The sequence below is a fragment of the Sorex fumeus genome, unplaced genomic scaffold (assembly GCF_029834395.1).
Source record: "Sorex fumeus unplaced genomic scaffold, SorFum_2.1 ptg000037l, whole genome shotgun sequence".
Lineage (NCBI taxonomy): Eukaryota > Metazoa > Chordata > Mammalia > Eulipotyphla > Soricidae > Sorex > Sorex fumeus.
This window is the reverse complement of record NW_026606094.1, coordinates 48,857,580-48,880,444: the sequence shown is the minus strand read 5'-3', so window position 1 is coordinate 48,880,444 and position 22,865 is coordinate 48,857,580. Positions and strand designations below refer to the sequence as shown.

The window sequence follows — 22,865 nt, the reverse complement described above, 5'->3', positions numbered from 1 at the left end:
CGAACCCGGCTTGGCCAGGCTGGCTGCGCATAAGGCAAATGCCCTACTGCTGTGCTATTGCTCCAGCCTGTTTAGATGTAATAAGGCCAGTTATATAAACATAAATAGAAAACTAATCTTTCCTCAGGTTTTGAGATGGCCTACCTGATCTCTGTAAAGGTGAGGATAATTAATCACGTCCAATCCTCTTGTTAGAAGGGAAAATAGTGATGTACTTGATGAATTGGGGTTAATATCAAAGTATAAAACATAAATCATGACCACTTTGATCACCAGCAAATCTTATTTATTAGTTTTGGAGTCACACCTGGCAATGCTGAAGGTTTATTCCTGGCTCTGTGCTCAGCAATCCCTCCTGGCAGGGCTCCATATACTGTATATGATGCTGGAAATCAAACTAGCATTGACCATGTGGAGGGCAATCACATGCTGTCGTATTTCTCCAGCCCTGAGTTGGTGTTATTTAAATTAGAAATGTCTTATAAACCATTCATGTTCTGAATTCTGATAAATGAGATAAAATCAAAAGTGGTAAACATAAAAAAAAGAAAACATCTGCAATAAATACAGCATTCCAAATATTACTTACAGGCAGCTTTTTTTCCCCCTTCTTCTTCTTAATAGTTTTGATGCCAAAACCTGGAATAAATTTGTCTCTTTCACATGCAAAATGGCACTGAACATTCTGGGAAAAAACCGTTTTACCTATCTCCATATCACACATTTTAGAATCCTATTTTTTATTGCATATGACATAGTACTTTCTCACAAGCTGGGTATCTTGCTATTTTTCCTTTGAAAATATTTTCAGATAGTTTCAGGCTAGATTATTTTCAGCTCTATGGTATTCTGTATTGCTAGAAATTAAATGAAACTAATATTTCTTTTACTTAAGGGCTTAGTGTTTGTGTCAACTAAATTCACTTTATGAAGGAGCTGCAGGATTCCTTTTTAATTATTATTTTTTTTCATTAAGAAACTAAGTCTAAGTAGGGGAGGAAGGGGAAAAAAATCCAAAGTTTTATTTATTTATATATTGACTCTGACCTTAATCTTAGATTTTAGAGATTAAAGAACCTCATTTACATATAACTGCTATCTTTACAGGACCATTATGTCTTGATTTCTGGTGGATCTTCAAAAAAATTGTAAAATTTTTCTGTTTTATCAAATAGCAATAAGTAAAGGAACTCTAAGTAAAGTAGAGTTCAGTAATTTAATAATTTAAAAAATTGCATTGACTCTGAAGATGTAAGATGATATCTCATTGTCTTTTTAATTTGAATTTCTACAAGGGAAATATATTAACTATGTAAGAGCATAGGTAAGGTTTCTTTCTGAATTCTCTTCCATTTTCTAAAAATAGGGTACTACTTTATTTTTTCTAAGATATAGACGACTACTTTTTTCATTTGCTTTGGTTTTTTTGTTTGTTAGTTTTTGGACCACACCGGTTACTCCTGGTTCTGCATTCAGGATTACTCCTGGCTGTGCTTGGGGAGACCATTTGGGACGCCAGGGATCAAACTTGACTTGGCTGTGTGCAAGGCAAGTGCCTTTCCTGCCATGCTATCGCTCTGGGCCCTAGGCCACTGATTTTGATTATATTAGAGACACCCTTCCACTCTGAAATTTTTTCAAGGCTATTTTCTATCTTTCAGAGCACCTGCGTATTTTTTTATTACAAAGACAGTACTTCTATTGTGCATATTTGCTATGAAATGACTCTTAAATGACAATATAAGACTTTGAAGTTGCTAATCTGATCTGACTTTTAAGCTTTTAATGAATTTTGATCTCATAATTTCTTACATATGTTTACTTAGTAATTCAGTTCTAACTTAAAAAAATCATACCATTTAAAATTCTTTTTTTTTTATGTAGGAGTACTGCTATTTATTCAGCCACTGATTAGGCTGATTGAATTGTGCATGAACTCCACCTTACTTTTTCCCCCCATTTTTTAAAAAATTTATTTATTTATTGAATCACTGTGAGAAAAGTTACAAAGGTTTCAGGTTTAGGTCTCAGTCATGCAAATATCAAACACATTTCCCTTTACCAATACTTATTTTTCATCACGAAGAACCTCGATTTTCTCCATTTTTTAAATAATTTTATTTATTGAATCACCGTGAGAACAGTTACAAAGCTTTTAAGTCTTGATCATACAATAAAACACCTGTACCTTTACCAGTGCCCATTATCCACCACCAAAATCCCAAGTATACCCCCATCCCACACCCTCCCCCTACCTGTGGGGCAATTGATTTCCAAATTACTCTCTCTATACTTTGATTACATTCAACATTTCGACACCACACCCACCATTATTATTTGGGATTTTACCCCAACACTCAGATCTGCCAAAAAGGCAACAGTAGACGAATTGTTTTCTATTGCTGGTTATGAATAACATATGATGACAAATGACCTGTGTAATTACTGGTTTTGGCATATCGAATACACAACGAATAGCTTGTGAGGCTCTGCCGTGCGGGCAGAATACTATCGGTAGCTTGCCAGGCTTTCCGAGAGGGATAGAGGCTTTTGGGGTGACCTCTAATTGCCCTTGTAGGTGTTACCATATTTGAACCCTATGAAATATGGTGCGGCAATTCTGGAAGATGGGTATTTAGTGTCTTAAATGTGTTGCAAGGCCGCTTTGCAGCGGTGCGGGTCCGGAAAGCGTCCTGGAGTGTGGCGGCGGCTGGGTAGTGGAGGTAGTGTCCACTAAATAGGATTGGCAGAACACTAGATGAAGGACAACCATGCGAGCAAGCCGGGTTCTGCAAAGGATTCAGCACCATCGACCATATCCACACGATAACCAAGCTCATTGAGGTTTCTCGGGAGTTCAAGATGCCGCTCTGTCTAACGTTCATTGATTTAAAGAAGGTCTTTGATTCTGTTGAGACGGAAGCGGTCATTGAAGCCCTAGCCAATCAGGGCATTCAAGCTCAATACATCAAGATCCTCCATGAGCTGTATTATGGATTAATTACCAGGATCTCACCATTCTACAAAGAAGTAATCATTGATGTAAAGAGAGGGGTTTGGCAGGGTGAGACCATTTCACCGAAACTCTTCAGTGCCACCCTCGAGAACATCATGCGATGACTGGAATGGGAAGGAATGGGAGTGAAGATAGATGGTCGGCAACTACACCATCTCTGCTTTGCTGATGACGTTGTTTTAATAACACCAAACATTAGCCAAGAGGCACAAATGCTGGCTGACTTCGACCGTGAGTGTGGAAAGGTCGAACTACAGCTGAATCTTACGAAGACAATGTTTATGAGAAACAGCCTTGTTCCTGACACCCCATTCGCTCTCAATGGAACGACCATCTCTGAATGCAACAGCTATGTGTACCTAGGTCGAGAAGTCAACATGACAAATGACCTGGCACCCGAGCTGTGCAAGAGAAAGAGAGTGGCTTGGAATGCCTTCAAGAGTGTCGAAGAAATAGCTAAGAGGACGAAAAACCTCCAGCTCCAGGCACATCTCTTTGATTCCACTGTTCTTCCTGAAATAACATAAGCCTCAGAGACCTGGGCCCTATGCAAACAGGATGAGAATGCTATTCGGGTCTCCCAAAGAGGAATTGAAACAGCTATGCTTGGAATATCACGTTTCACTCAAATGAGAGAAAAAATCTGGAGTTCTTACCTCCATCGACGATCAAGAATCAGGGACGCTGTCTCGTTTGCCAAGGTAAAGGTAAAGGTAAAGGCCCTCCCATTGATCGTCGATTTGCTCGAGCGGGCCCAGTAATGTCTCCATTGGAGACTTTGTTGTTACTGTGTTTGGCATATCATGTCACGTAATGAGATTTAAAGACGACCGCTGAACTAGAGCTGTTACCGACTGGATTCCACAAGATGTCAAAAGACCGCGTGGCCGCCCACCTACCAGATGGTCAGACTTCTTCATCAAGATCATAAACAATCAGTTTGAGGCTCTTTGTGTTCCTAGAGCGAACAGACTCCATTGGGCTACACTAGCACGCGACAGGGACAAATGGAGATGTTACTGGTGCCCGCTCGAGCAAATCGACGATTAATGGGAAGTCAAGTGATTAAGTGAATGTATCTTATATTTATAAAGGTTGAGAACTTTAATATCTTTTTAGTCATGGCTCCTTTTATCAATACTAAATATCTTTCTAAGCTCCTGAATTTTTAAAAATCTTCTGAGTTCTGTTTTGTAGGATAGTAATAGTACTATAGAATAATTGACTTGGTAGTTTGGCAGGTATTTTAAAAAAGTTATTTCTATTTTAAACAACTGTTTTTACCTTTCTAAGATTTATCTCTGATTAATAATATTAATTGAGGGGCCAGAGCAATAGTACATTGGGTAGAGCATTTGCCTTGCACACTGCTAACCTGAGTTCGATCCAGGACATCCCACACCATCCTCCGAGCCCAAGTGCTGGATGTGGCCCCAAAAGGAACAAACAAAAATATTAGCTGAATTTTAATTTTACCTACAGAGTCTTTTAATAAAGAGTAGTTAAAACTACTCACCTTTATCACAAATGTGATTTACAATATTTGATTCATTCTCTATATTGTTATTTTTCATTTGCCAAAATATTTGTACATCTTTCTTGCTTTCTGTTCATTAGATTGTGTTTATGTAACATTTCTCCACTTCTGTTTTAATAACTACACTTTAATTATTCTTTTAGTGTTAAGCTTATGTACATTTTTAGCTTACATGCAGAAATTTACACTTTGTTTTTAAAGTGTAGAGTCAAATATATTTGTCTTACCCTTCCTTCAACAAGACAAGAAATTTAACATGCATTTATTGTCTCCCACACTTTCTTCCTTTTCCCCAAGCCAACTGCAATCTTGAGTTCTTGTGGAATTTTTTTTCCAGTTTATTTATTAAGCAAACACAGGCACATGACAAGTGATGTTAAGTTGGCAGTATTTTATAAAGATAATTCATTTGTAATTAGTCTTTTCTTATATTCTCTTCAAATTACTCAATTTGAATGTCTTTTTTGTTTTCACCATAGACTATAACCAAAATAAAAGCATAAAACCTGAATTAAAAATACTTTAGGTAGCTAAATTATAGATCAGTCTCTGCTGTTTTATAACAGAACCAAACATTTATTAAAGAATATAGGTGAAGCAGAATTATTTCACGTATTTGTGATATATAGGAAAACTGGATGAAGAAATGCAAGGTAAGGAAGGGGGGATAACTATCACCCTTAACCCCAGGACATAGAAAGGACGACAGAGAAGGAATTTAATTGAGGGAGTGTGGTAGCAAGTTTACAGGGAATAGCAAAGCTTAGAAATCTAGAGCCGAGTGCCTTGAGAGGAGTGATATAGCTCTATATCCAAACCACAGAGTCTAACAACACTGAAAGCAGAAGATTCAAACCACAACAACCACTTTAAAAAGTGCATGTCAAGAAAGCAGGGTCGGGATCTGCGCAGGACGGGGAACTGAGGCACATCTCGCAGAAACAAAGCTGAATGGCTCTGGGCACTCTCCTCATTCAAACAGGTACTGCCGGCGCCCAGGGCCAGGGACTCTTTCTAGGCATGCACAGCTAGTTGATCCCCTACAACAGCCAGTTTTCCCCCTGGATCTGTGCGGGACAGAGAACTGAGGCACATTTCGCGGAAACAAAGCTGAACAGCTCCGGGCACTCTCTCCTCATTCAAACAGGTACTGCCCGGTGCCCAGCACCAGGGATCTTTTCCAGAGCCACGGCCGCTAACATGGCCGTGAATTATTCTCCCACTACATATCCCATAGGAAACATAAGTTACCCTCTTAGATGGAACCTTCTCTAGGTTAGTTCAACCACAGAAACACATTAGCCAATAACTCATTAAGCCTATCTCAACTCACTCTGCATATCAAGCAGAATAGTAACAGTAAACGTGAAGGTCTAAACCACACTGGTCACGATGGTAAAGCAATGCAAAAACCCACCAAACTTTCTTATTGAAGAGGCTAGCCCAGAAGACACCAACAGTACTGTAGTGTTAGACAACCTCTCTGACAAAGAATTCAGAAGGGAGATACTTAGGATGCTTAGGGAACTAAAAGAAACAATGGAAAGCAAAGCCAATAAAAGACAAGAGGATTTGAACGCAGAAATGAGGAAAATGCAAACGGAAATGTCAGACCTAAAAAATCTGTTAGGTGAATTGAAAAACTCAGTGGAAGGCCTCAGCAGCAGAGTAACAGCTGCTGAGAACAGAATCAATGAGCTCGAAGATGAAGTTCAGAGACTCTCCAGAAAAGAGCAGAAAATGGAAAAGAGACTCACAATTCGGGAACAGATGGCAAGAGAAGATCGTGATGAAGCCAAGAGGGGTAACATAAGAATTATTGGAGTCCCAGAGGGACAGGAAGAAAACCTTGATGAAGAAGAAACTGTCAAAGACATCATTGCTACACCATTTCCAGAGCTGAAAAAAACTTGTGACCACATTCAGGAGGCCTAAAGGGCACCAACTAGAAGAAATTCGAATAAAAATACCCCAAGACACATCCTGATAAAAATGACCAAAACCTTAGATAGAGACAAAATTCTGAAAGCAGCACGATCAAAGAAAGAAATCTACAACGGAGCATACTTAAAATTCACAGCTGATTTTCTGATGAAACCCTCATGGCCCGAAAACAGTGGTGGGATGTAGTGAAAAAACTCAATGAAATAAATGCCTCTCCAAAAATACTTTACCCAGCGAGACTCTCATTCATAACAGAAGGAACAACACAGTTTCACAGACAAACAACAGCTCAGGAACTTCATAGACTCAAAACCATGGTTACAAGAACAACTAAATGGGCTACTTTAAGGCAAGACAGGCCCCTCAAATACACCAAATTTCAACAGAACAATGGGACAAAACCCCATAACAATAATCTCTCTCAATGTCAATGGGCTAAATGCACCAATTAAAAGACACAGAGTGGCAGGATGGATTAGAAAATTGAACCCAACATTCTGCTGCCTGCAAGAAACACATCTCAATAATCAAAGCAAAAACAGACTCAGAGTCAAAGGCTGGAAAACAATCCTACAGGCAAACAGCTCCCATAAAAAAGCTGGGGTAGCCATCCTAATATCAGACAATATCGATTTCAGAGTGAAGAAGGTCACAAGAGACAGTGAAGGCCATTTCCTTACTGATCAAAGGTTAAGTACAACAGGAAGAACTTACAATACTAAATGTATATGCACCTAATGAGGGACCAGCAAAGTACTTAAAACAACTACTCGTAGATTTGGAGAAAGACATCAATGGCAACACAATACTAGTGGGAAACTTCAACACCGCTTTATCACCTCTTGATAGATCAACCAGACTCAAGTTAATAAGGACATACTTCATCTGAGGGAAACAATGGAAGAAAGGGACTTAATAGATATATACAGGACACTTCATCCTCAGAAAGCTGAATACACATTCTTCTCAAGCGTACATGGAACATTTTCGAAGATAGACCACATGCTGAGCCACAAAACATACCTCCATAATATTAAGAAGAGAGAGATTGTATCAACAATCTTCTCAGACCTCAATACACTTAAATTAGAAGTAAATCACACACAAAAACAGAAAACTAAATCAAAGACCTGGAAATTAAACAGTGCGCTATTGAACAACGAGTAGCTTAGAAAGGAAATCAAAAGATTCCTAGAAATGAATGAAAATGAGGACACGAGTTACCAAAACTTATGGGACACAGCAAAAGCTGTGTTAAGAGGAAAGTTTATAGCTCTACAAGCATTCCTCAGAAAGCAGGAGTTAGCCCACATAAATAACCTAACCTCACAGCTTAAGAGCTTGGAGAAGGACCAACAAAAGGAGCACAACCCGAACAGGAGGAAGGAAATAATAAAACTCAGAGCAGAGATTAACGAGATGAAAACCCAAAAAACAATCCGAAAGATTAATGAAACCAAGAGCTGGTTCTTCAAGAAAATTAACAAGATCAATGAGCCTCTAGCAAAACTCACAAAGAAAGGGAGAGAGAAAACCTTAATAAATCGAATCAGAAATGAAAAGAGGGTCATTACAACATTAACTACAGAAATTCAAAGGATCCTCAGGGAGTACTTTCAGAAGCTTTATGCCACGGAACATCAAAACCTTGAGGAAATGGATGAATTTCTAGACTGCTACAGACTCCCAAGACTGAACCAAGAAGACCTGGAATACCTGACAGACATATCATTATCAAGGAAATTGAAATGGTAATAAAAAGTCTCCCCAAGCACAAAAGTCCTGGCCCGGTTGGATTCACTAGTGAATTCCTCCAAATCTTTAAAGAGGACTTACTCCCAATCCTCTTTAAGCTTTTCCACGAAATTGAAATATCAAAAACACTTCCGAACAGTTTCTACGAAGCAAATATCACACTGATACCAAAAGCAGACAGAAATACCGCAAAGAAAGAGAATTACAGGCTGATATCCCTGATGAACATAGATGCGAAGATCCTCAACAAACTACTAGCAAATAGAATCCAACTGCTCATCAAAAAGATCATACACCATGACCAAGTAAGATTCATCCCAGGGATGCAAGGATGGTTTAACGTTCGGAAATCAATCAACGCAATTCATCATATGAACAAAAGAAAACATAAAAAGCATATGATCATATCAATAGATGCAGAGAAAGCATTTGACAAGATCCAGCACTCCTTTATGATGGAAACACTAGCCAAAATGGGTATAGAGGGGACTTTCCTCAATATAGTTAAAGCCATCTACCACAAGCTTACAGCAAGCATCATCCTCAATGGGGAAAAACTGAGAGCCTTTCCTCTAAGGTCAGGGACGAGACAAGGATGCCCACTCTCTCCACTGCTGTTCAATATAGTACTAGAAGTACTTGTAATAGCAATTAGGCAAGAAAAAGATATTAAGGGCATTCAGGTAGGAAAGGAAGAAACCAAGCTCTCACTATTTGCAGATGATATGATACTATACTTAGAGAACCCTATAACGTCCACCAAGAAACTATTAGAAACAATAGACTTGTATAGTAAAGTTGCTGGCTATAAAATCAGTACCCAAAAGTCCATGGCTTTCCTATATGGAAACAGTGAGAGAGAAGAAAATGACATGAAAAAACAATCCCGTTCACAATTGTGCCCCAGAAAATCAAGTACCTAGGAATCAGCTTAACTAAGGAAGTAAAGGACCTGTACAAAAAAGCTATAATACGCTACTTCAGGAAATAAAAGAGGACATGAGAAAATGGAAAGATATCCCCTGCTCATGGGCCGGGAGAATTAACATCGTCAAAATGTTAATTTACTATACCTTCCAAAGCATTGTACAAATTCAATGCAATCCCTATAAGTATACCCATGAAATTTTTCAAAGAAATGGAGCAAACACTCCTGAAATTCATATGGAACAATAAGCCCCCACGAATAGCTAAAGCAATTCTGGGGAAAAGGAAATGGCAGGAATCAATCTCCCTAACTTCAAACTCTACTACAAAGCAGTAATAATTAAAACAGCATGGTACTGGAATAAAGGCAGAGTTGCAGACCAATGGAACAGGGTTGAATACACTGACATCTCCCCTCAAACATATGATCATCTAATCTTTGAAAAAGGTGCAAGAAATGAACGTGAAGTGGAATAAGGAAAGCCTCTTTAACAAATGGTGCTGGCAAAACTGGACGGCTACATGCAAAAAACTGGGTTCAGAACTCTGCCTAACACCATGTACAAAAGTAAGATCAAAATGAACTAAAGACCTCAACATCAGACCGGAAACTATAAGGTATATTGAAGACAAAGTTGGCAAAACCCTCCATGACGTTGAAGCTAATGGTATCTTCAAAGACGTCACCCCACTGGCCAAGCAAGTGAAAACAGAGATAGATAAATGGGACTATTTTAAACTAAGAAGCTTCTGCACCTCCAAAGAAACAGTGACCAAAATACAAATACAGTCTACAGAATGGGAAAGGATATTTGCCGAATACACATCTGACAAGGGCTTGATATCAAGGATATATAAAGTACTGGTTGAACTCCACAAGAAGAAATGATCCAACCCCATAAAACAATGGGGCAATGAAATGAACAGAACCTTTCTCAAAGAAGAAATCCAAATGGCAAAAAAGCACATGAGAAAATGCTCTACATCATTAATCATCAGGGAGATGCAGATCAAAACCACAATGAGATACCATCTCACGCCTCAGAGACAGGCCCACATCCAAAAGAATAAAAGCAACTGATGCTGACGTGGATGTGGTGAGAAAGGGACACACCTTCACTGTTGGTGGGAATGTCGACTGGTTCAGCCCTTTTGGAAAACAGTATGGAGCATTCTCAAGAAATTAGAAATTGAGCTCCCATTAGACCCAGCAATACCACTCCTGGGAATATATACCAGAGACGCAAAAATGTATAGTCGAAGTGACATCTGCACTTGTGTGTTCATTGCAGCACTCTTTACAATAGCCAGAATCTGGAAAAAACCTGAGTGCCCAAGAACAGATGACTGGTTAAAGAAACTTTGGTACATCTACACAATGGAGTTCTATGTAGTGTTAGAAAAGATGAAGTCATGAAATTTACATACAAGTGGTACCACATAGAAAGTATCATGCTAAGTGAAATGAGTCAGAAAGAGAGGGATAATCATAAAAATATTGCATTCATCTGGGGGACATAAAGGAACAAAATAAGAGATTTATACCCAAGAATAGCTGAGATATGTACCAGGAAGATTACTCCATGGCTTAGAGGCCAGCTGGGCACTCTAGGGGTTAGGGCAGCTCGGATAGAGAAGGGAACACCAAATAAAGGGTGTTTCGAGGATCCTCCCAGAAGGGGAGATACATGTTGAAAGTAGACTATGGACTGAACATTACTGCCACTCAATGCCACTTTTGAAGACCACAACACCCAAAATGAGAGAGAGAATAAATGGGAATGGCCTGCCACAGAGGCAGGGTGGGATGCCGGGATGGGTGCGGGAGGGATACTGGGATCCATGGTGGTGGAAAATGGGCACTGTGGAGGGATAGGTACTTGATCATTGTATAATCGAAACCCAAGCACAAAAATTTGTAAATCTACAACTGTACCTCATGGTGTTTCACTAATAAAAATTAAAAAAAAATAAAGTAGGGTCAGGGAGGGCGGTGGGAGGGAACCTGGGGACACTGGTAAAGGGAAATTGACATTGGTTGTGGGACTGGTTCTGGAACAATTTATGCCTGAAACTTAACTATGAAAAGCTATAAATCATAGCATTCTAATTTAAAAAGGAAAAAAAAGAGTATAGGTGAAGAAAATGTAGAGGACTGTCCCAGAGGAACAATGATAGTAAATTTTTAATGATTACAAACTTGGAGCTCAAGTTCTTCTCCCTTTTGCTGCTCTTCCTGTTGCTGGGTTTTTGGGTCTGGAGGAAGTCATGTATGAAGGGCTTCTGCTGATGCAGGACTTTCTGTGTCTCTTGGAGTCAGTAAATTTTATCCACTAACTCAGAGAATTATAGGATCTCAGAGTGGAAAGGGGTGCTGCAGAGAATTATAGGATCTCAGAGTGGGAAGGGATGACAGGAACTTTCTAATACAGTGAGGAATAGCACAAAGCGCTGAAAAGTTTGTGATGTTACTTTTGAGTTAATTTGCATGACAACTACTTAGAACCCTCTTCACTCACACACACACACACACACACACACACACACACACACACTTCTGTTTCTTTTAGGGCGAAATTATTGTGCTGATTTTTTCATTGGCATTTGGGAGAGAAGCTTGCAACGGTAGTGGATAAAATTTACTGACTCTTCATTGTGCACCTGAGAATATGCTGAAAATTTAACTTGCACTGTATCCCGTAGCCATGGGTGAAGACTGTGTACAGCTGTGAAGTGGAAATTGTGATCACTCCTGTTTTAGTGATGCAGAAAACAAGGCAGGCAGAATATGGTTGTCATCACATAGCCATTAATTACATATCTGAGCAATTGGACTCTGAACTCACTCTTATCTGTAACTTTATTTTTTCTTGTTATAACATCTATAGGAAATATAATGAAGCAATACTACTTTGTGCCTGATAACATAACCATCTATTACTCTACATCACTAAATATACCATGGTGCCATTTTAAGTGATGGCATAACATACCATTATATTAAAATGCCACTGGCTTCATTAATTTTATGTTTAAATACTAAATAACTCTATTTTTCCTTATTAATTTCTTCCCAATCTTGATTCCTCTCTTATTATCTCTGATCCCGTTTCCTTTACATTTTCATTTGTAAAATGGTAATAGTGATAATACTTATACATTAAGTTGCTATTATCATTATAACTACTATAAAATAATTGTTTGACAGAAAAGCAAACATTCCATTTGGAGACTGTGGTTTGAGATGATTCTTACTCTATCCATTTGTTATTATAATATGATTGAAAGTGTTTAAATGTGGGACTGGAGCAATAGTACAGTGGGTAGGGCCTTTGCCTTGCACACAGCCAACCCAGGTTTGATTCCCAGCATCCCCGGTGGTCCCCCAAGCACTGTCAGGAGTAATTCCTGGGTGTAAAACCGGAAATAACCCCTGTGCATTGCCGGGTGTGACTCAAAAAGCCAAAAAAAAGTGTTTAAGTGTATAATAAAGAACATAAATTTATTAAAGTTTTCTTTAAAAAAGACCAAATAATTCATTGAAAGATATAAAAATTAAAATATGCTTTATCATTAATTATGATTAATATGTTTTAACCTTAATCATCAAAACAGGCATGGTCCAGGCTAAACACATGGAGTTTCTTACCCTGGGCAGTGCTTGTTCTGACTCATTTTACAACTTGTCAACATTCACACTTGATGCAATGAAGAAAAATAGGAGACATAGCAGTCATTTTCTTTCCCTCTGATTAGTCTGTATTTATTCCCTGGATAATAACAAGGCGGGGCTGAAATGATATTTTGCTGATGTTTATCTCAATAAGAAAAAATAACTAGTGATATGTCTCTTTAAAATAGATTGCACTCCTATTTGTAATCTCTTGTATAAGCAGTACCTAGCTCTTATTCTTTGAATTCCAAAGTATAATTATTTTCTCTGTGAATAATCTCAGTTAAATGACTTAGTGGAAAAAAGTGAATGTATGAGAAATAAATTGAAATTACACTTTAGCTGTTTTCCTTAGAAAGAAAAAAAGTAGCTTTTATGCTTCATTACTTAGGAGCTAAAACAACTTTGAACATATTTCATCTATAAAAATAAATGTTGCTGATTTGACAAATGAAAGACCATGACTCAATTTTCAATATATTTATCTTTTATTTAAAATGTGAACTATCATAACACATTATACAATGAAATGAAGACTTTAGAATCACAGTAAAACTTTTAAAATATCTCCTTATAGTCACAAAACGCAAAACATGCTGCGGAGATAATACAAATATAATTTAATACCAAGTCTCAGTACAGTTTCACCATAAAAACAATTGGAGAAGCACAAGCCAATCTGTGAGTTCTTTCCCTTTGAACAGCTGATGTAACTGCTTCCACGAATCAGAAATGATTTCTTCCTTTAAAGGGTATATCAATGACATGTTTTTATAATTTCATAGAATACTGCTTTGTTGACAAATTACCACTGATTTCTACTTCTGAGGGAGTTGTCATTTTAGGATTATAACACAGTTTTACAACACATCTTGGCACAATATGAAAAATAAACACTTTGAGTTACTGACTCAAAACAACAATTATCATTAAATAAATAATTATTCCTCATAATAGTAGTCTCATTTTATCTTTCATTGACCATAGACACAAAGAAACCTCAGTAAATAATACATTAAGTAGTTTATTTACGTCTTCTTTCATAATTCTGCATTGCGCTCCTTTCGTAAGCCACTGAAAACAAAGAGAAGGAAAGGGGTTTTAAAGATGACATATTAAGGGGGAAAAAGTTTAAGACATACAAGTGATGTGCTTTAAACTCATAAGAACCTTCCATCCCCCATGAAGTTTCATTTACACCTCTTCATATTCTGTCTCACTCTCTCCTTATAGGAAGTGCTCTAAGCACAAAACTCTTGGTTATTTTGGTCATCCAGCCTCTATTTGGTGACTCAGAAGGATACTTCCAGGATATGTTGCAATGTTGTTTCTCAACAGATTCTCAAGCTGTGGCAGATACCCAGGTGAATGACAGAAGTAACCAAGACTAGTACTGGTATGGAAGCAAAAATATAGAACTTTTATTCTAGACAGCCAGCAAACTACAGGATGCAGGTCGGTACCAGCCCATCATTTTTTTTTTGGATAAATAACATTTTACCAGAACGTGACTACACACACTTATTTGTGCATCATCTACCTACAGTTTCTTTAGCACTAAAGCCATAGATCTAAGTAGAAGCTTACAGAGACAGCATAGATCACAAAGTCTAAAATATATACTATCTGATGACTTTTTAGAGGAAAAGTTTCCTAATTAATGTTATCAGTGAAACTAATGGAGAAAACCTCTCTGTGATGCCTCCCAAGGATGGATTATTCACGAGACTAAAAAATAGCTTCATTCTCTGTAGGCAGGCTAACTGTATCATGTAAATACAAAAGCGCTAATGTTTCCTCCTAGCATGCTAATCACTGTTACCAAAGATATTTAGCTTACAGCTAGCAAGTAATTTAAGTACTTTGACAATCTAGACCAAAAAAAAGGGTAGGGGGCAACATTACATTATACTCAATTAAAAGCACTTTAAAAGAGATCTGTAATTACATAAAGATAAGTACTAGCTGTTGGATCAAAATACTTAAATATATTTTTTATCATAAGTTTAATTAGTATTGAATTCACATAGATTTCTATTAGTAAAGCTATTGGTGTTTTTTAAAACCCAGTATGCCCTGTGTAAAATAGTGCATTCAGTAAGAATAAAAAGAACTGTGAAAGACACATAGAAAACATAGGAGCTAGCTACTCTAAACACTTTTTTCATTGAGATTTGTTGAGAAAGAAGGTAGGTGCCAATACTATTACCTCGCCCCTTTGACCACTGAATGGACTATTGCTCAAGTGAGGTTAGCAGTAAGTGGAATGTTCTTTGTCAATCATATATGCTCTTTTCGGGAGGGAACAGTGTGAGTCCCAAACTGCACATTGCTGAAGGGAGGAAACCACTGATTTCTGATCCTGGTTTGCTTGTGTTAGTAGGGAGGTGAGTGGCACAGCTCAGTTCCTGACAAATTTCAAATACCATGATTGCATTCTTCATTGAAGTGAGATGAATGCTTGTATAAAAAGGCAAAAGTAGCGATTTAGCTGAAACATAATGTACTCTTAAGTAAAAACAGAATTATTTAACTAGTCCTTAAACACCCTGAAGTCATATGTAAAATTTTATATGTGTGTGTGTGTGTGTGTGTGTGTGTGTGTGTGTATACACACAAAATTACTGGGCATCTCTTTGAAGAGGATTTCTAGATTCGTCAGATTGTCAAGTGCGCTATGACTCAAAAGGGTAGAGATCATACAGTTGTGACAAATTTGCCTGTACTGAGTATATGAAAAGTATATGAACCATGTACAAACTTTTAATTTAATATTTTCTTAACTAAAATAGAGGAGTAAAGATTTAGTCTTAAATCAATTCTGATTCATTATAGAGATTTTGTTACCTATAATTACTATTTTAAATATATTTAATAGCTTTTAACCTATTCAAAATTATACTGTAATCATGAAACTGTATTAGCTTCATAAATGTAGAGTTCATGACTAATATGATTATTAAGAAAATCATAGTTATAATGACCATTGTGCCCTTATAACATTTGTATTCTGGTATAAATACAGCAAGTGTGACTTAAATTTATATTATTTATAAAAGCTGGAAGATAATCCAAATAAGTAAAACAATAGATATACTGGTAACTTCTTTAACTAAGAGCAGCATAAAACTTCCTGACATAGGAATAAGTAATGTATCTAAATCTGGAAAGTAGAGAACTAATATAAAGATTGAGGGAGACATTTTTGCATAACTTTTCCAGATAATTATGAATTAAGCAAGCCCATCTTAGTTATAGATTTTCTAAAGACCTGAAATATTCAAAATGGATAAGATAGCTGTTAAGTAGTTTCTAATTAATTACATGACTACTGTTTTAAATCTATTTTCTGTAAAGGTGAAATAAAGAGAACTTTAATATTTTTTCCAAAGACAGAATAACACTTAACTGTGCTTAACAACAAAAGCAAATCAGTCCCTATGAAAATTATATAAAAGATATTTAACCTTTAAAACAGTGTTCTGAGTGAATTAAAAATATGAGCACTTTCAAATATATGTGTATCACATTTGCTGAAAAGATAGAAAAGGAAACAGGATAGCATTCATATCAACTCAAAGAGCTGTTTAGAATTAAAATATATTACATGTAGTATTGTAGCATTCCTTCCTTTTAAGAATCTAACCAGAACTGATTATAATCCTGTAGGACAACTTGTCTGTCCCTTTGGAAGGTACTGGAATGGATGTTTAGAGTTTAGCATCTGTAACTTCATGTAGAGGAAACTATGTATTAATGAATTTGTTTATTTACCAACTTTTGTGTTGACAGACTGCCAGTCTTATAAGACTTTCAAATTATCCTGGTAATATGTGAAAACTGGATCATAGTTTTCTTACTAAAACCACGACACCTCCTGATACTACACATACATTAGACTGTTAAAAAGATTTAGGTTAGGTAATGATTAAATGGGACACACATGGGAAGGCTGGTGGTTTGAGACAGATTGTTAATAACTTACCTACCTATAAATTAATTCTTGTATTTATTGATTGCAATTAGATTTTCATCATTATAAATACTTATTTTAAATTTATGATTACTTTTTAGTACTTTGAATACTATGCCCAGGAAAGAAAATAATAGTAGACTTAAGATACTGTCTATTTTAAATCATGGTTTTATACATACCAGAATTTAAAGCTCTTTTGCCCATTAGTCCAACAAAGGAATCTGTTTTATGTCCTGGAAAAATACATTTATGGGTATTTTAATATGTACAGATTTTAGGAAATAAGCTGTTATTACTAGTACCAAAAAAAAGCAAGCTTCTGAATATATGTCTATGTAGTAAATATATATATATATATGTATATTATATCCTTCAAGTTTTGGTGACCTAAATGGAGATTCCTATAAATTCCTATAAATTCTTATAAATGACAGACAATGAAAGCATTTTTTTTCAATTCTATATTTAATACTGGCAAGTACCCTTTACTCATATACTTATCTGTTTCATAAAGTTTTATATTTTGTTGCTATTTAAGCTGGTTTTTATTTTGATGAAATCAATTTAACATTTGTGGGACAGTTATATCCAAGCTTATTTCCTTATGCTACTGAATATGCTTTATTGATTGGGAGTTAAACCTTAGTTAAGTCAAATTCCTATGCTTGGTCATTATATACTTCTAGGTAAAAGGTAAAGGCCCTCCCGTTGATCATCGATTTGCTCGAGCGGGCCCAGTAACGTCTCCATTGGAGACTTTGTTGTTACTGTGTTTGGTATATCGAATACGTCACCGGGAGCTTGCCAGGCTCTGCCGTGCGGGTGAGATACTCTCGGTAGCTTGCCGGGCTCTCCGAGAGGGGCAGAGGAATCGAACTCGGGTTGGCCATGTTGACTGCGTGCAAGGCAAACGCCCTACCGCTGTGCTATCACTCTAGCCCCATATACTTCTAAAAGGAACTATTTTAGCAGATTAAAAAAAAACTTTTTTTGAAAAATCTGTGAATTTTGGTATTAAATGAATGTACCCATCCCATAGATTTTTACTATGAGTCAATCCTTAGAAAAGTATATATAAATAATATTTATTTATTTTTAAAGAAGCAGTTTTTAAAAAGATATTTTAATTTCAATCAAATAATATTTGGGGGAGAATATCTCTATGGGGATGACTCATAGTGGGTTAATACTGTGTTGGTTGACAATAGGGCTGTTCTCTTACTGTGATCAACTTCACTATCCAATGAAGCAAAATCTGAGTTATAGTAAGTGAAGCTTAGTGCGGCTCAAATGAATCCTGAAGATTGCCTTATCAACTCTGGTTTCATCAATTAGGAATGTGAAATGTAATGAAGATTGAGTGCTCTAATTCTGCCATTTTCACTACCCTAATAAGTATTACACATTGATAGCTGAGGTTTTCCCAGTTATATTTTCAAACAGCTGCACTTCTATCATTATCTTAAAATGAATTCTCTATACTCGCATTCACTGGAATCTCTTAATTACCTGGTGGGGTACTTTAATCAGTATTATAATTATTGTATCTAGCATACAAGATAAGTTAAAAGATAAGTATGAATGTTTATTTTTCTATTACATAGTGTAAGTAGGAGTGGTGGGGAAAAGGAGTATGTGGTGGAGTTTTTTTTACACCTACCATTGAAATTCTTTCCTCTAAAACTATAGGATTTGAAGTTCCTATTTATAATCAGCTTAAAATAGCTTCTAATGTTTATGTCATGGGTTCTACATTTTAGAATTCAACAACAGTTTAGCTGAGGGTTAAAGGCTCTTTAAGAAGTGCATCTTTCTGGTAAGTATGTTATAGCTAACGCATAATTTTAAGCAATCATGTTCTAGATGCAATAGGAGTTGCCTATATTCTTACACTGTCTTAATTTAAATATTAAGTCATAAGTTATGACAGAAAATAAGAATTGCATAGAGGGGGATTTATTCTAATCTATATTTGAATTTGATGGTAAAATAATTTGGAACTTACTTTTATGAGAAATCTGGCCATGTCCTAGAAGAAAGAGAAATAAAATTAGCAAAGTGAAATAGGTTTGTTTTAAAAATGTTTAATATATATTTTAAAGATAGTTATAAAAACAAATTTATTTAAAAATATATTTACCATTCATCTTGAGGTATATAGGGTCACACATGCTAACCAAATTATTCATAATAAAAACAAAATAGTTTAATAAAAAGAATATTGTTAAAAGTGCTTTCTATGGGTCAGACTCAAATCCAAAAGTATGTGATCCCCAAGGTCAATTAATAACTAACGGGTCAGGCCTCTGCTCTGTTTTCTTGGAGGGGGGACCCAGCCATTTTCAATATGGACCACCCACTCCATTTCAGGAAAGAAACATATGCAAATATGTTTGTTTAAAATATCTTTGTTTAAAAACCATAATCAAAAAACTGTCAGCCCATAAAACACTTCCCATGTATTAACAATAGTAAAATATTTATAGAAATGTTTACCATAGAGAGCCTTTAACAGGGCCATTTGTTTCTCAATCGAGGAATCTGGCAAGAGATGAAAGGACATTAAGTATTTACAAGTTCCACTGATACATTCAAGGAAACTAAGCATTATGACCACAGACCTAGGGTGTTAGAGCTGATTTTACCTTAGTGGTCTAAAATGAGTTCCTATGTGCATTTAGACCACTCAGACCACAACCCCGAGAGGACCTTCCCTTTTCAGTGTTGTTCCTCATTTAGGAGAAGCATTAGCTAAGGCTGATGCTCTTGGAGGTTGCTCTAACAATATTTAGGGACGAAATGGATCTTTCTCTCACTTAGGAGATAGACTGTGTGTGTGTGTTTGTGTGTGTGTGTGTGTGTGTGTGTGTGTGTTTGTGTGTTAATAAGGTGTGTTCAGGCCAGGGGGTGCTCCGCCTTGGAGCTACAATCCTTTTAGGTTGGAAATCTCTCCGTGAGGAGCGAGAGAGCCTGAAACCACACAGGGAGAAAGGCCGGTGTGTCTAGAGACAGAAGGATGATCGCCCATCTCACCAGCATCCCGTTTGCCCATCAATCCAAAGAACTGCTGAGACTTGGGTCTCCGGGCCATTCGCTGCAGAACGTGCTCAAAGGGCTCAGGCAGCTCCTCCTGGAGAACAGATGGAGCAAGGTTAAGGGTGAAGCAGTCAGTGCTAAACGCCTAGAAACCCTAGTCATCTGCGTAGTGCGCCCCCGTCCCAGGCGCTGGAGGTGGGATCCCCCGGGCCTGGGACAGGAAGCAAGCTCCCTAGAGAGGGGCTCCGGCTTTGGCTTTCCCCAGTCGCTTGTGACTACGATCCCTCCTGGGGCTACCCCCAGTCTCCCGCAATCCCCTGGGAACTCGTCCCCAGTACCGCCGCCCACCCCCAGCTGGCCCTGGAGAGAAGATAGTTAGCGGTCGTGGTCGCGCGCGGTGTCTCCAAGCCTTGCGCGCTTGTCAGTTTTCCGTTTACCCCGAGAGACCCTCCTATCTCTTTACCCACTGAGGCGGATTTAAAGACCCCGCAGCGCCGCAAAACGCCTGGCAGGTGCGCGGCCGCTGGACGGGAGTGACAGTGTTTGACAAACGACCTGCAAGGCACGGCATTCACGGTCCCACACTTGCCGCGCTCCCCCGTGCCAGTTAACCTCGGAACCACCTAAAGGAAAACTTAATGGTCCAAGTTCTTAGGGCAGTCAAACAAATGCTAAAGCAGGATCTTAGCTTCTAGTTCCCCCTGTACCCCTCTCAGTCCCGGGCTGTGAGTACCAGGCCCCGCTTCACCTCCTGGCACGCGGGCGAGCCCTTACTCTCCCGTTGCGTGCCGTTGTCCAAAGCGCTGTTCACCTGGCCTGAGCCGAGTCCCTAGAAATCCCCAGAACCAGCAGATCAGAAACCTCTGCAGGGTTCCAGCTTTATTGAAGACCCCGGCCAAGTCTGCCGGGAATTCCTGAGACCCGACGGTGCAGTCCTCGGGAGAAAATTTGGGTCTTGGGAGCAAATTCTTATGTGGGACCTCGAGGAAGGGGAGTTTGCTGCACATCTCACCCCGTTCTCCCAGCGCACCTTCACCGCCCTAGGTGGTGGTCGCAGCGCCCTGGATTACCAGGGCACAACCGCGAGAAGTCGGGTGGGATGTGTGTGTGTGGAGGGGGGGGGGGTTAGGGTGAACAGAGATGAAGGCGCAGCTCCTGGACCTAGAAAGAGGAGGGCTTGGGATCCGCTCTCAACTTGGGATCCGCTCTTACCTTGATCTGGTCGCCATCAGACCAGTCGGACCAATAATTGAGATCATCGTTGGTTCCGATCTCTTCTGCCAACAGTTGGGTGGAGACGAGAAAAAAGACGGCTAAGGCCACGAGGATTTTCATGTTGGATTTCCTGCAAGAATCGGGAGAAGAGATTTAAAAGACACACGCGCGCACACGCTCGCAATATTTGTAGACTGTGGCGATCCAAGACTTGGGGCGGCGGAATTTCGGGGTCTCACCGCGGAACTCAGAGCGCGTGGAACGGAGATAAAACCCCATAGGGCAAGAGACGTGCTTGTACCCTGGAGGAAGGAAAATCACTTTCCCCGAAGCTGCCCAAGCCCCCTTTTGCCTGAATCCCGGTTCCCCCAGCACCCTCAAACTCACCAAGAGTCCAGAAGCTCTGCAGATGCAAGACAAAGAGAGACATTGGCACTTGGGGAGTGCTTCTCCCCGTTCTCCGCGTCCCGACCCCTTCTCCCAGTCCCCATCATCGTGCGCCCCCCAGCCTCGCGCCGGGTGCTGCCCACCGCCACCTCGGAGCCGCCCAGGAGGGCGCAGGTACCTACCGCGGGGTTCCTCGGGCAGGAGGTCTGAGAGCTGTGCGGGCGCTCAGCGCTGGTCGCCGCGGTGATGGAGGAGCAGAGCAGGTCGCAGCGCGCTCTTTTGCCTGCTCGGTGGCGCGCGATATTTATCAGATGCTCGACGAGCCCCGAGGCCCACGTGACACGCTCCCCGCGCGACTTTCTGCTCAATATTTAATTAGCCGCCCCCTCGCCTTTCGCTTGCGTCTGAGAGTTTCCGAGACGGTAGGCCGTCGGTGCCCATAACATCCGGACCCAATTGGGTTCGAAATGACGCAGTTTTAGGAAAATCGAGATCTCGCCATCCAATCCTCAGCGGCCAGTCTTCCGCCTGCCGATCTGACGCCCCCTCCCCTCTCCTTCTGAATCGAGTTTCCTGACACCTGAGATTACTCATCAGAATTGAGCCAAGTGACTCATGCTTCGGACTCTGGCAACTTTGCTGTCCCTTGAGACGTCAGGGGAAGTTGCACTTTTCAGGACAGTTTCTGGTATTGAGATATCGTTGTCGGAAACCAGGCTATAAGAAGAGCATTCAATTATTTTAAAAAACATTTTTTTTTGCTTGTTTCCTTCCATCGGCAGAATGTTTTCAGTTCAGCGTTTGATATTTTTTTTAAGAGCCTTTACTATAACTGACTAGAAAACTGACATTTATTCAACGTCACCAAAGGATTGTAATACACATAGTATTTCAGAAGATGGATAAAGATTTACATTTCGGAGAAAGGGAAATTTGTACGTGGAGTTGAACGTAGAACTTTCACAGCAGTGCCATTCTAGGATATTTTTTGTTCCAAGCTAGCCAAGATGTCTCTTTTAGTCCTATTCGGCTAGTAGGAGTTGAGAGAGGACATTTTCGTCTCTCCTCTACCCTTTCTCTCGGAAGATGAGGGAAACTGCAAGATAAGACTGTTCAGAATCCTTACTGGGTCTCATGAAAGGGCGCAGATTTCTCCTGAATTGGAAATGAGTGTAGTGGAGATGCTAATTGGGAGGTCATTAACGGCACCGAAACTATTAGGCAAGTAACGTCTGTACAGAAATCACAGCTTTCCATGAGCTCATACTTCGCTTGCAGACACATTTCTTTGATCTCTAAATGAATTAAGTGACGTGGTGGAGTTGTTTTCTCCTCTTAGTATTTTATCTTTCAATTAATTCCGATATTTTTAGAATAGAACATAAAGGAAATAAAATTT

General features: G+C 38.9%; 1 protein-coding gene across 2 annotated transcripts; it reads right to left on the bottom strand.

Annotated features, from left to right (window-relative positions):
* Positions 1-13,321: 13,321 nt before the first annotated feature.
* On the bottom strand, positions 13,322-22,008 carry TAC1 (tachykinin precursor 1). Of its 2 annotated transcripts, XM_056118233.1 has the most exons (7): positions 21,649-22,008; positions 21,077-21,209; positions 19,862-19,958; positions 19,325-19,369; positions 18,834-18,857; positions 17,008-17,061; positions 13,322-13,926 (listed from the first exon to the last, which is right to left on the bottom strand). In XM_056118233.1, exons 2-7 carry the CDS (start codon positions 21,197-21,199, stop codon positions 13,877-13,879), a joined length of 393 nt encoding a protein of 130 aa, XP_055974208.1. In that variant the 5' UTR covers positions 21,200-21,209; positions 21,649-22,008; the 3' UTR covers positions 13,322-13,876. The 2 variants fall into 2 exon arrangements, with proteins under 2 accessions (XP_055974208.1, XP_055974209.1); XM_056118234.1 differs by lacking the exon at positions 17,008-17,061 and having other exon boundaries at positions 21,649-22,004.
* Positions 22,009-22,865: the final 857 nt, after the last annotated feature.

Excerpts from the sequence above, each read along its gene's own strand:
- TAC1 (XM_056118233.1), bottom strand. The coding sequence starts at position 21,199 with ATGAAAATCCTCGTGGCCTTAGCCGTCTTTTTTCTCGTCTCCACCCAA. Across the intron at positions 19,370-19,861 it reads GATGGGCAAACGGGATGCTG|ATTCCTCGATTGAGAAACAA; the intron begins GTGAGATGGGCG and ends ATCTCTTGCCAG. Across the intron at positions 17,062-18,833 it reads TGGCCAGATTTCTCATAAAA|GACATAAAACAGATTCCTTT; the intron begins GTAAGTTCCAAA and ends GTATTTTTCCAG.